We start from the raw sequence: 13,963 nt of genomic DNA on the forward strand, positions 1-13,963 counted from the left end.
CGTATAGGCTACCCATTTTTTCTATTGTGGAAAATATCTTTTCACTAGGTTTTTAAGTGGGTTATGCAATTTACTGCACATAAGTGCCCTTAAAGACCCACCACAACCCGTCATTCTCCATAGGATAACGTGGGGAAACTCGACCCCCGACTTCGGGCCTCGGGCCGGGTTCGGTTAGATAATTCCAGTGATGTGTCGGGTAACATCGGGCTCGGGCTTTAAAAGCCACGGGCCGGGTAGGTTCGAGTTGACATTTTCAGGCCCGTTGAGAACTCTACCGTACGCTGCCTAGGCGGTAGACGGGGTCAGGTCACATAGACGGAAACCTTGTGGCGACCTTTCGGTGCCCTGTATGTTTGCATGGACCTCCACAGCGTTAGGCTAAAGGATGAGCTTTGTTTCTTCACTCTCCATACATCATTGGCGTCTGTTGGCCTTCAAGAAGGATTTCAGGGCAGAGTGCTGGTGGTGGCTGGTTGGTGGAGACCCAAAGTGTTTGTTTTTGGTCATAATTCAGTTGTAGGCCACTGTCTGAGAAAAATAAAGCGACTTGGCATTGACCTCCTTTCCTTTTCGTCGTAAAAAATTGCATCAAAAAGACTAGACACAAAAAACATTTTTCAGTCAAGCGATCATTACAATAGTTTTATAGCTATATTTAAACCTATCTGAGAGCATGCACTTGCGAAATGTGTGTGATAGTCAAGACCATGTAATACTAGGTTATAAATATGTTTAGTGCTAAGGGAAACTAAAGTCGTATCTGGAGATGCAGTTTAATAGCAGTACAATTGACCATTCATCCACCTCGCTATCCCTGGACACCAGGAAAACAACGAGTTTGTGAAGACTGAGCCATGTGTTTTATGCTTGAAAAAGCTCGTATTTTAAAATCCTCATGGACCATCTCCATCCTTCACATATTCCGATAGACATGATGTCATGTGATATTACTATGGTATTACCATATTATTACTAGGTGATTTGTATGATGTCATATTTTTGAGTCCCATTATCTCTGAAATGAATGAAGAACCAAACACCAGCATTTCAGGTGTTGTTCCTGACATTGCCGCCTACGTTTGGACAAGGAACTGGCCATTTTAAAATATGAGATTTTTAGATATTCGATTTTTAATTTTTCAATTTATCATAATTCATATTCTGAGGGTTGTTGAATTCCAAACTGATTGTGCAAAATGTAGAGCCAGAAAAGACCTTTCAAACAACACCACAGACATCTTTTTGTGACCAACACTGATTGATATAATCAAGGCTGAATGTATAGTGTCCTACCCTCATTTGTAAACCTTCACTAGTCTGTTTCTCTCTTAATAATCATGTCAGATTCAAACCAATGCAGTTCTGGGGTGCTACCTTGCTACTAAAAAGGCACACCAAGTATGATTGAAATCTAGGTCGGTTGGGTCCCAAAGTCTCTGATTTCACGTGAAATTACCCTATATTTAGCCAACAAAAGCATAGTAAAAAGAGGGCTACAAACACAGGATCCACAGGATGAAGTCTCAAAGAGCCTAAATTGAGTAAGGATGGAAAACCTGACATATCCAGACATTAAGCAGAAATGTGTCACACATTAACCTATGTCAGATACATTGGAGCAGGACCAGGGCCAGTCACCTTCTACTTCAGCTCCTTGAGAAATAAAGCCTTATAGAGGAGAACAAGTTAAATAGCCTGTCCACTATCATATGATGACTACGACTAGGAAGATGATGATGAAGTAGAAAATGGCCTCGAGAGCCCATTAACCCCCACACCTCTGCACAGGTCAGAGTTTATACGAAATTCCATTTCATGCTACAGAAATGATCATGACTTTGGAAATGTGCTCACTATAAACAGATGGACAAGGGCCGAATGAAGGGATGACTGAAAGTACAGCATCACATTCAGAAGCCAGGCAAACGCATCAGCCCTCCAGCCCCCTAAGGCTGCACATTTCAACTGTAAATAAAGTCTTTTTAACTCTGCAGACCCCTCAGAAGTCCAGCCCTGCTCCTTTCCAGTGAAAAAAATAATAAAATAAAATCAAAACCTTCTGGTGGGATAAGAAAGATCCACATCAATAAGAATAAGTCATAAAGTCGTCACACAACCGTTTTAAGACCGACAAAGTATAATGAAGGAGTCTAAATGGGCAGCCAATGTCCCTCAGAAAAGAATAAATATATGCAGCTACTGAAGATATTACTTTCAGCACTGGGCTCTGGGCTCCGAACCCTGTGAACCTGCCCCACATTTATTAACAGCATTTGGCGGGGCCCCCTTTTACGCTCCAGGTCCCCGTTATGACAAATTCAATCCATCGTGGTTGGATGCCAACAGAAGCAAAGAGGAAACACTCAGGTAGCCCACGTCTGAAACCCTCCATCAGGTCACTCTCTATCCATCTCTGATTCTGTCTCGCTCCCCCCATCTCTCTGTGTGTGTGTGTGTACAGTACTCTGTGTGCTAGTCCATGTATGTGTGTGTGTGTGTGTGCATGTGTGTGTGTGTGACTGTAGGCGTGTGTGTGTGTGTGTGTGTGTGTGTGTGTGTGTGTGTGTGTGTGTGTGTGTGTGTGTGTGTGTGTGTGTGTGTGTGTGTGTGTGTGTGTGTGTGTGTGCCCGCGCGCGCACACTGGGGTGTGCTTGTGTATGAATGTGACTGCATGTATGTATGTGTGTGTGTGCGTATATGTGTGCATATGTGCGCACGCTGGGCCCGGGCTGCAATGCCAGGGGCCGGCCAGTCACCCATCTGTTTCCCCCATCACGGCTCTCCTCTCACGCTGGATCCCTGGCCCAATAGTCCCACGGGCTCAACACGCTACTGCTCCCCTCTCTCTCTCTCTCTGGGGTGGCGTCCAGCCACAATTCCTGGTCGGTCGGTCGCTCAGCCGGCCGGCCAGCCCGTGACTTGAGCCTGCCTTCAGGGACTCAGGCCCAACATCTGGAGTAGGTGTGGAGACTTTATCAGAAGTCTGTCAGTCGGAGCTTCCCAAAAGCAGTATGGTGGAGCAAGACGTGTTGTGGAGCAAGAGGTGTGTTTTGCATGGTCCAATTGACAGGAAAGTGCTGAATACTGTGTTGCTGATTCATAGCAAATATGAATCAGGTAGGTGATTCACTTTTATTTCATCTCTGAGGGAGACAATATGCTGTGGATGTTTTCCAGACACTGCTGCACAGCGTCTTTTCACAACTTGCATTTCACTTTTGGGTCATTTCACGTGAAATCAGACGCTTTGGGACCCGACCGATCCGGATTTCAATCATACTTGGTGTGCCTTTTTAGTAGCAAGGTAGCACCCCAGAACTGCATTGGTTTGAATCTGACACTAATATTAAAGGAGAAACAGACTAGGAAAGGTTCACATTTTAGGGTAGGACACTATACATTCAGCCTTGAATATATCAGTCAGTGTTAGTCACAAAAAGATGCCTGTGGTATTGTTTGAAAGCTCTTTTCTGGCTCTACATATTACACAATCAGCTTGGAATACAACAACTCTCAGAATATGAATTATGATAAATTGAAAAATTAAAAATTGAATATCTAAAAAAACTATATTTTAAAATGGCCAGTTCCTTGTCCAAACGTAGCCGGCAATGTCATTAGCAACACCTCAAATGCTGGTGTTCGGTTCTTTATTCATTTCAGAGAGAATTTGACTCACAAATATGGCATCATACAGACCACTTACTAATAATATGGTAATACCATAGTAGCATCACATGAAAAAAACAAAAACAAAACAAAAATGGTCAGTTTCCATGCTCCCAGGTTTCGGAAACTAAGGCAGATGTCCATTTATACACACCAAATGATGATATGTGAATGTTTGAACATTCCTTCTCTGTGTACCTGTGTCATCTTCCCTTTACCGTACTTTAAAGAGATAATCAATGGCTACACTCTCATTTTGTACCCTACCAGTGCATTTGAAGCAGCAGCTGTGTCTTTTGTAGATAATGTATAAGTACGTCCCGTTGCAGTTAGGTTCCACTACCAGAAGCACATCCTGATGATCCATGACAAGTCTATCTGGTCTGAAGGGAAAAGTGAAGGATGGAGATGGTCCATGAGGATGCAGGAAGTTCAGTTTCACCTCTCCAGTGCTCAGCATACATTCCTCAACACATGCTAGCCACTAGTTGCCATCATATACAGCTACAACATACCCTTTGATGCTTGAAAATGTAACACATTCCTTTACTGAGCTCACTCTTTCAACTCCTTCTCTGAATGCGGAAAATGGCCTAATGTCCATTGACAATGGGCAGAAGCTGTGCAGTTTTTGAGTACCTGGAATAGTTCTTGCAGATTCAAACCTCTTCAACAGGTTCTCAGCTTCATGATGGTGCATCTCTCTCAAGAACATCCATTGCCAGTTTGCCACAACAGAGATGTACCATCATGAAGCTGAGAAACTGTTGAAAAGGTTGGAATCTGCAAGAACTATTCCAGGTACTCAAAAACTACACAGCTTCTGCCCATTGTCAATGGACACAGTGGAAGTTAGGCCATTGTCAGCATTCAGAGAAGGCAGAGTTCAAAGAGTGAGCTCAGTAAAGGAATGTGTTACATTTTCAAGCATCAAAGGGTATGTTGTAGCTGTATATGATGGCAACTGGTGGCTAGCATGTGTTGAGGAATGTATGCCGAGGCACTGGAGAGGTGAAACTGAACTTCCTGCATCCTCATGGACCATCTCCATCCTTCACTTTTCCCTTCAGACCAGATAGACTTGTCATGGATCATCAGGATGTGCTTCTGGTAGTGGAACCTGTAACTGCAACGGGACGTACTTATACATTATCTACAAAAGACACAGCTGACTGCTTCAAATGCACTGGTAGAGTACAAAAATGAGAGTGTAGCCATTGATTATCTCTTTAAAGTACGGGTAAAGGGAAGATGACACAGGTACACAGAGAAGGAATGTTCAAACATTCACATATCATCATTTGGTGTGTATAAATGGACATCTGCCTTAGTTACTGAAACCTGGGACCATGGAAACTGACCATTTTTGTTTTGTTTTTGTTTTGTCATGTGATGCTACTATGGTATTACCATATTATTAGTAAGTGGTCTGTATGATGCCATATTTGTGAGTCAAATTCTCTCTGAAATGAATAATGAATAAATGAACCGAACACCAGCATTTGAGGTGTTGCTAATGACATTGCCGGCTACGTTTGGACAAGGAACTGGCCATTTTAAAATATAGTTTTTTTAGATATTCAATTTTTAATTTTTCAATTTATCATAATTCATATTCTGAGAGTTGTTGTATTCCAAGCTGATTGTGTAATATGTAGAGCCAGAAAAGAGCTTTCAAATAACACCACAGGCATCTTTTTGTGACTAACACTGACTGATATATTCAAGGCTGAATGTATAGTGTCCTACCCTCACATGTGAACCTTTCCTAGTCTGTTTCTCCCTTAATATTAGTGTCAGATTCAAACCAATGCAGTTCTGGGGTGCTACCTTGCTACTAAAAAGGCACACCAAGTATGATTGAAATCCGGGTCGGTCGGGTCCCAAAGTGTCTGATTTCACGTGAAATGACCCTTTTCTCTTCTTTCTTCAATGCCAACTCCCCGTCTTTGAGGACAGGCCCAAGTCATACTAGCAAAGTAGTTGTCTCTCGGACTGACGACGTATGATGGGCAAATAAGATTTCCAGACTAAACTCTATTTCACTCTTCTGGAGGGCTGCGACATGAAAATCCGAGATGGACATTTAATTTGTGTTCCTTATGGAATCACAAGATTCTCTCATTATTAAAGAATGGCATGTCCCCATTTGGTTTACTAAACAGCAAAGAGACAAGGCTTGAAAGACATCAAGCTAAATTGCGACAAGGGTCTTCAGACGAGAATGACTCCTCCGCTCAATCTTTGTGACATTCCATCCATATCTACTGCAAAGTTGAGCCTTTAAAATGCACTCACGTTCAGCTTAAATCAACACAGGCCTTTTGGGATCAGAGGAATGGAAAGAAACAAGAGCCCTAGAGGAGGCAGGGGAATCGGCAGGCTTGGGGACGCTTTCTAATCATTATCACATGACTTCCACAACTCGCTACACCACCACAGGAGCTGCACCACTACCACCACCACCACCGCCCTGACGTGATTACAGACAACTGAAATGGGTAGCGTCTGTGGGGTGTAGGGATTCATTTACACTATATGATGTGGGGTTCTGCTGCACATGGGCCCGATGATGGGGTGGGGTGGGGGGTGTGTGTGGTGTGACGGGGTGGGGTTGGGGTTGGAGGAGGAAAAGGCGAGTGGGAGGGGGGAGATGTGAGCCTCTGAGGAGAGGTGAGAACCAGATGGATGGTCTGGAAGCGCTGCTCCAACTGGCTAGCAACAGGGGGGGCTGATGAAATTGGAAACAGGCTTTTTCTTGGGTAGGCCTGGCCTGACCGGAGACACACACACCCACACACAGTCACATCCACACACACACACACACACACACACACACACACACACACACGCACACACATACACACACACACACACTCGCACAATAGATGAAAAGAGGCACAGGTCCCACCACGGGCCTGCAAAACAGATCTCTTCTGCGCTCCACTCGGCTTCGCTCGTAGCAAAGAGGTAAAATGGAAGGCAGAGGAGGAGGAGGAGGAGGGAGTGTATGGAAAGCATGACTGGGAGACGGAGACACAGAGGTGCCACCACCTTAACAGGTAGTAGGCCGCCAGGGGACCCAGGGCTCCTTAGCTCAGCTCAACGCGGCGCAGCTTACGGTCAGCTGGTGGACCCGAATCCCCCTAATAAAACCTCAGCTGCTGACGATGGATGTGGATGAAAAATCTAGCCCCCAAAAACAACTTTATACTCGAGACGCAGGCGACACGTGGCTGAAAATGATCACAGGCAGGGAAATGAACTGCAAGGGGATTTGTAAAAGGGGACGGGTGTAGAGAGGAGATCAGTGCGAAAAAAAAGTGCCTGTTATATAGGGGCAATTTTCCCTTAAGTGTTATTGCTGGCAGTGGCTGAGCAATCTTTCCACGCACTGGGAGGACAGACGAAGACCACCAGCGCAAAGCCTGAGACTAATCAGACAACCCTTATATAATTCTTAAATAACATAATTTAAACCCCAAAAGGCTTGTGAATGACAAATTACTACTAATATTAAAATGGGTCTTGCAATCTTTTATAACCATCTACTAGCCTACACGAAGGGACAACACTGAGGGTGCAGGGCTACTTGGAAAGTCCATGCTTGCCTCATTTAAACTGCGCATAAATGCAGCGAAGGTACCATCTCAGGGAAACGCATTAGCAGACCATGTCTGTCCTATGTTAATGTACGTTTTCCGAACACTGTCTGAATCGGCTGACCTAAAATGGAAACGCCAGGATGTAGGAGTTATGTAATTCCCTCTCTCTTTCTCTCTCTTTCTCTCTCTCTTTCTCTCTCTTTCTCTCTCTCTCTCCTAGCGATGTTTGCAATTCTTTACCATGATGAAAGTGAAATGACCTCTGTGTCAGTCTGACTCATGACAGGCCATGAGTAGCTGGCCACCTGGCATCTGTGATGCGAAACCATGCGTGACATCCCCACCAAAACACAAACCGTGGTTGGTTGGGTAGTGAGTGAAAAAAACCTTGAAAATCGCTCCACATGCCAAATAAAAAAGCTATTTAGCAGATTCCCACAACAGACACAATGAGTTTCCCCCCTGGGTTGCTGAAAAGCGTGAGCCTTGAAGCAACACGGGAGGAATTGTATATTTTCCATGAAATCTTTGACACTTACAGCACCACCCAGCCATTCCAAAAATACTGAAGCCCTCTCACCATCCCCAAAATGGTGGTAAAATATGCAGATGGAGAGAGATGATGAGAACTGACGACATTGACTGAATATAATTAGAAACGGTCATTGTCTGAGACAGCCACACATGACGGGACTGACAGGTGAGTGTTCTTACCTGATAAGCGCTCCCATCATCTCAAATAGATGGTACAATAAAGTATGCCTCAGTGATGTTGGAAATTGAGACCACAGGCTGAACAGACCATTTGTATAGACAGTTATAAACAGCTGGATAGACAATGATAAACAGCCATTGACTAAGATGCCCTCACCTGGAAGGACTGACGGTGGAGTGACACGTGTGCGTCAACGTTTAACCGTGGGCGTGGAGGTTTGGGGGATTACACAGGGCCATAGAGAAAAGCATTGGGTGATCCATCAAAAGTTGAACATTTTTAAACTTTTCGACAGAGACGTGGCATTCTGTGTCACACAACGGAGCCACAGTGCAGCAGAGCATGACGTCACCCCAATGTAAAATGAATAGCGAAAATAACACACTGCTGCTGAGACACTTGTGAGAACGGGGCCTGACTGGGTGACCCAAGCACACGGCGAGTGTGGACTGTAATCCATCATTGATGAGACGGTCATAAATTGGTAGGCATGCCAGGTGGGCGGGGTCTTACCTGATGAGAGACTCCAGGATGAGAGGGGAGGCACCCTTCTGGAACTCCAGCTCCTTGTAGTGCAGGGCCTTGGCGTAGGCACGACACTTCGCAGCCCTCTCTCCCAGCAGCACAATACCGTTGTCGTCTCTCAGAGGCAATGGGCCCTGGGAAATAACATGAAACAAGCTCCTAAATAAACACACGTGCACAAACGTGCACAAATACACACAAAAAAAACCCTACATCTTTTGCATTTGGCAGTTTGTGCACATTGGTGGATCACTGTCTGGAGTGTTTTGTGGTTGATGAAAGCTAAGTGCCCTGAGATTTTGCACTCAGGAAACGAGTGAAATAACCTTCGTTAAAAACATTTGGGAACACATTCAGGTGTGCTTTATTCTGGACCGTTTTAAGTAGTCTACATTCTGGAGTTCCAAGAGGTGGAGGTCGATGTGGGTTTATACAGTCTAAGGTTGCATTTGTACTCCTTGACTGTATCCCTGTTTTGGAAAGCAATGATGTTTTGAAACAATTAAACAGAATGTTTTAGATCGAGCTTTGAAGTATTAAAGACACACATACTGCTACCATTAAGCTCTGTTCCGCACCAGATACTGTCTTATTAGAATAAAACAATATTGTATCTGGGAGATAGTACAGACTTGTTTCCTTTCTACTTGGACAGAGACAGAAATATAACCAGCTAATTATACCCAATGTTAATTTGCATTACTGTAGTACTCAATGTGCTCGGGACACAATTAGGTTTCAGCATATGCTCTGCGGCAGATCCAATAAGTTGGCTGAGAGGGAGCTAGAAAATAAGCTTGTCAGCTGCTAACCATTTTCCCCCCTCTCTCTCTCTTCCTCTGGAAGGTATTAAATTCTGTTCAAATTGGTCCTCCTCACCCACAGATCCTCAACCCCCAACATTTCTACAAAATAATGCAGTTCAATAACGGCAGCGGTTTTCTACCATGTCCCTGTATTTTTTTTTTTCAAAGAGCCTCTCAGCAGCAGTCCTTTCAATTAGCAGACAAGCAAACAGAAAAGCCAAGGGGTAAAATTAAGTGGAGGAATTCACAATCATTCCAAGTCAATGAGCTAAGCGGTTGGTGGTAGAAGTGGCAACCCCCACAATGTTCAAATTGAACTTGTTTGGCTTCCAGCACTTCTTAGGAACTCCAAGAGCCTGGGGATGTTATAATTTGTATTAGCTTTCCTGTCTGACTAGGCCTTGATCCTGCTGATAGCGCAGACAACTGTTGGATGAGGGGAGGGAGGGAGAGAGAAAGTTAAATTGTGGACAGATTTGTGTGGTAAGCTAGCACTGCCATTGCTAGGATCAAATCAGCTTGAGCTTTTCTAGATGTTTGGGTTTCGTGGTCTTTGCGATGATACGGTGATGAATGACAATCTGTGGACGAACAGCTGAAATGGGACTACAATGAGTGAGGGGGGATGCGTCACCACGTGTGGCTGTGTATGTGTGTGTCTGCGTGAAAATGTGTGTGTGTGGGTATGTGTGTGTGTGTGTGTGTGTGTGTGTGTGTGTGTGTGTGTGTGTGTGTGTGTGTGTGTGTGTGTGTGTGTGTGTGTGTGTGTGTGTGTGTGTGTGTGTGTGTGTGTGTGTGTGTGTGTGTGCGTGCATATGTGTAAGTGCATGCGTATGTGTAAGTGCATGCATCAGTGTGTGTGTTTGCGAGTGTGAATCTCTTTGTGTGCATAATATCGAGCTTGTGTGGCCCAGTGCATATAGCATGTGCATGTGGATCCATGCATGTCTGTCTGTGTGCGTGTGTGTGTGTGTGTGTGTGTATGAGTGCGTACGTAAATACATGAGTGTGTCTGTATGTGTTTGAGCGTGTGAATATCTTTGTTTGTGTGTGCATATCGGAGTGTGTGTGTGTGTGTGTGTGTGTGTGTGTGTGTGTGTGTGTGTGTGTGTGTGTGTGTGTGTGTGTGTGTGTGTGTGTGTGTGTGTGTGTGTGTGTGTGTGTGTGTGTGTGTGTGTGTGTGTTGATGTGTTGAGCACGTGGTGAGCCCTCACCTTGTCCTTATGCTCTATAAACTCGGCCAGGTTTAGCAGAGGCTCTGTGACTTCAATGCCATATGTGTGTGTGTTCAGGCATGTGTGGGAGTACACAGTACGTGTCCATGTCAATGCATGGATTGCATGAATGTGTGTGTGTGCGTGCTTGTGTGCGTGTGTGTCCATGTGTTATGCGTGGGGTGGTCCCTCACCTCGTCACAATGCCCCCTGAACTTGTTCAAGTTGAGCAGGGTTGACCTCAGCAATATGTGTGTTTTTGCAGGTGTGTGTTTATGAATGTGAATGCATGCATGTGTGAAGGTGTTTATGTGCCAGTGTGTTATGCACATGATTGTGCCTCAGCTTGTCACTATGCTATATAAACACAGGTAGGTTGAGTAGGGTCTGTGCAACCAGCGACGTGTGTTTTCAGGTATGTGTGTGTGCATAATGTGTGTGTGTGTGTGTGTGTGTGTGTGTGTGTGTGTGTGTGTGTGTGTGTACGTGTCGATGCATGCATGAGTGTGTGCGCATATGCACATGTGCCAGTGTAGTGTGTTATGCATTTGGTTGTCCCCCACCTTCAGCATGGTACCAATATTTATGCGTGCTTGTGTTTCGTCATTGATGTTTTTCGTAGCATACATAAGGTGGTCAACAACAACAACAATAACAACCGCAACTAGCTAATAGCCAAACTGAAGTTTCACCTGGTCGGTTGGTAGGTGTTTCTTCAGAGCCCTGGCGCTACATAAGGTTAGCCAGGCCGTACCCTCCTAGTGACGCAACATCTTCAGCGCTGCTACTAGTCAGGTCAAGAGCAATGCAAGTACTTGGTCAGACCAAGTCTCGAAGAGATTTGAAAGTCGATGATAATCAGGAAAACACAAGGTAGTGCGTTATACATGTGTATTGTTGTGCATGTGTGCTACGCCTCTCACCTTGTCGCTGTGCTCCATGAACTCAGCCAGGTTGAGGAGTGTCTGCGTGACCTCTGCGATGTCCTGCGAGGTGAGAGCCAGCTCGATGCTGCGGATCAGCTCGTCCTGCTGGTCCTCACTCAGCTCCGACCAGCAGGACAGGAAGGCAGCGTTGAACAGGTCCCTGCAAACACACGACAATGGGTCAGGAGGCTTATCATAAGAGTAATAAATGTTTTTTGTTTTTGTTTATAAACATGTTGTGAGGAGGAGCAAGACACTGGCAGCCCAACTTGTGAGCAATTTTTTTGACCGACAGCGGTTTCCAACAATCAGAGATTGAGCTGTGCGCAGCCAGGGGAAAACAAAAAAATAGAACCCATCTATAGCTAATCTAAAAACGGCAAATTAGCAGGACAGGCCGTGGCCTAGTGGTTAACGAAATGGACTTTAAGTCGGAGGGTTGGAGGTTAGAATCCCACCCTTCCACTCCCTATCTCACTCCATGGCCGAGGTGACCTTGAGCAAGGCACCTAACCCCACACTGCTCCAGGGACTGTAACCAATGTCTTGTACTTCAAATAACTGTAAGTCGCTTTGGATAAAAGTGTAACATAATTCTAATCTGTTGGCGTGGTATTATTTTTTTGCCATCTTCTTGAATAATGACTGAAGGGCTTTTAATAAATGTTAAACCAGTAAATATCTACACAGCTCATCTGAAAGGCGATTTGATTATTTTGTCAAGTGGCATGGCATTTTGGCAGGGTTTTTCCTGTGGGTCAGAGCATTAAAAGTAATAGATATCTATCTACAGCCCATCTGGAACGCTATGAATTAGTTGGCCTATTTCTATGGAATACTGTCAGGGGTTTATTGTGGGTTTGAAAAGGTCTCTGAAAATCAGAAAGCAGTGGGAGATTCTGGAGATTTTTAATATACAACATGGTAGTTGTACAACACAGAGCTGAAAATATATTCATATTTCAAGCAGAGATAGTTTTGGTTTTGTGTACTTTCCAAAAGCCTGAAAAAATGTAGATACTGAAAAAGTACACAATGTACAGTATATACAAAGGAAAGGAATGAAATAATGTCTGGGCTAAATATGGAATAAATATGGTATTTGGTTGAGGGGGTGGACATTTAAAGACTAGAGTGAAAAACCAAATGGGTACTGTACTGAGGAAGAGATGGGGGAGGGGGGGGGGATGTGCTTCTGGGGAAAAAGAACCTGGACTGGGACAAAATCCCAAAATCCCTCACACATGGGGGTGGGGGTGCAAAAGAAATGATTAACACAATACAAACAAGACCTGAGGTTGAAGAATGAGGCAAGGCCATGATCATGTAACAAATGTGATCATGTGACAAATATCAGAGACAGAGACACGGAGGTAAAGACATACTAAGACGAAGATCGACTGACAGACAGAAGAGAGAGACAGATGCATAGATGAGGACAGACATCAAGACAGTGTGAAAGTCAGGGTGATGCTGGCCTGGAGAGGACTTAAAGGTGCACTGTGCAATATTTTTAGTTGTTCATTTCCAGAATTCATGATGCCTATTCACAAATGCTACCTTTTTAACAAATACTTTAGCCTGACAAGCCAGACTAAATGTGAGATTTATGTGAATATTTAGTCTGGGCCCGATCAATGACACATCGGAAGGTTGTTGAAGGGAATAATGCATTGTTTTTCAAACTGTCTGTGCCTATTAGCCAACACTATGTCGTCACTCCCTCAAAACCCTGTCCGTGTTGCATCCGAAGATTCAAAACAAATCAAGTCTGCTGCGTTGCGATTGACCAGCCAGTTTCAGGGCCTGGGGCATTGTCCGAGGCTAGACCCACACGCAGGCACGCTAGTTTACTAGGTTACAAATACTTAGCACCACCATCAAATTTGAAGTATTCATTATGGCTGTGAAAATGACACTTTTCATACATCTTCTCCATGATCCGCCATTTTGAATTTCCAGAAATAGACATTTTAGCTGCATTACTTACTCTACTTTGGTCACACTAGTAGATATTGGTTTATTACTTTGTAAATATTCATGAAAAGATCAAATTTGGAAATAGTCAGCACAGTTTCATAGAGCAGCATAGGTGCAATACCTACTCTGGCCACAATCTTACACAGTGCACCTTTAAGTGAGTTGGGTGAGCCTAGAGTGCCTGGAGGACTTGCAGGACATTGAAGTGATGTGGGTATAGAGAGAGTGAGCGAGCGAGAGAGAGAGAGAGAGAGAGACAGAGAGACAGAGAGAGAGAGAGAGTGTGTGTGTGCGTGTGTGTGTGTGTGTGTGAGCGAGTGTGTAAGGTAGGTAATGTTGATGGGGGCTACAGGGATGTTGTTTGTCACCTGGCGAGAGGGATGTACAAAATGTCAGGGCCAGACACATACAGTATGAGGAGAAACAGACAGACAGACAGGCCAGGCAGGCAGACAGACAGACAGACAGACAGACAGACAGACAGACAGACAGAAAGAAAGAAAGAAAGAAAGAAAGAAAG

The 13,963-nt window shown here is 44.5% G+C and overlaps 1 protein-coding gene across 2 annotated transcripts in view; it reads right to left on the reverse strand.

The window, feature by feature from the left end:
- mtor (mechanistic target of rapamycin kinase) overlaps positions 1-13,963 on the reverse strand; it is a 167,099-nt gene that overhangs the window by 106,126 nt on the left and 47,010 nt on the right. For both annotated transcript variants that reach the window (XM_063208916.1, XM_063208915.1), the window contains exons 27-28: positions 11,461-11,623; positions 8,506-8,651 (exon numbers count right to left, since the gene is read on the reverse strand). In XM_063208916.1, coding sequence (XP_063064986.1) covers positions 8,506-8,651; positions 11,461-11,623 — 309 coding nt within the window. The remainder of the gene's footprint in view (positions 1-8,505; positions 8,652-11,460; positions 11,624-13,963) is intronic.

The sequence above is a fragment of the Engraulis encrasicolus genome, chromosome 10, assembly GCF_034702125.1.
Source record: "Engraulis encrasicolus isolate BLACKSEA-1 chromosome 10, IST_EnEncr_1.0, whole genome shotgun sequence".
Taxonomy (NCBI): Eukaryota; Metazoa; Chordata; class Actinopteri; order Clupeiformes; family Engraulidae; genus Engraulis; species Engraulis encrasicolus.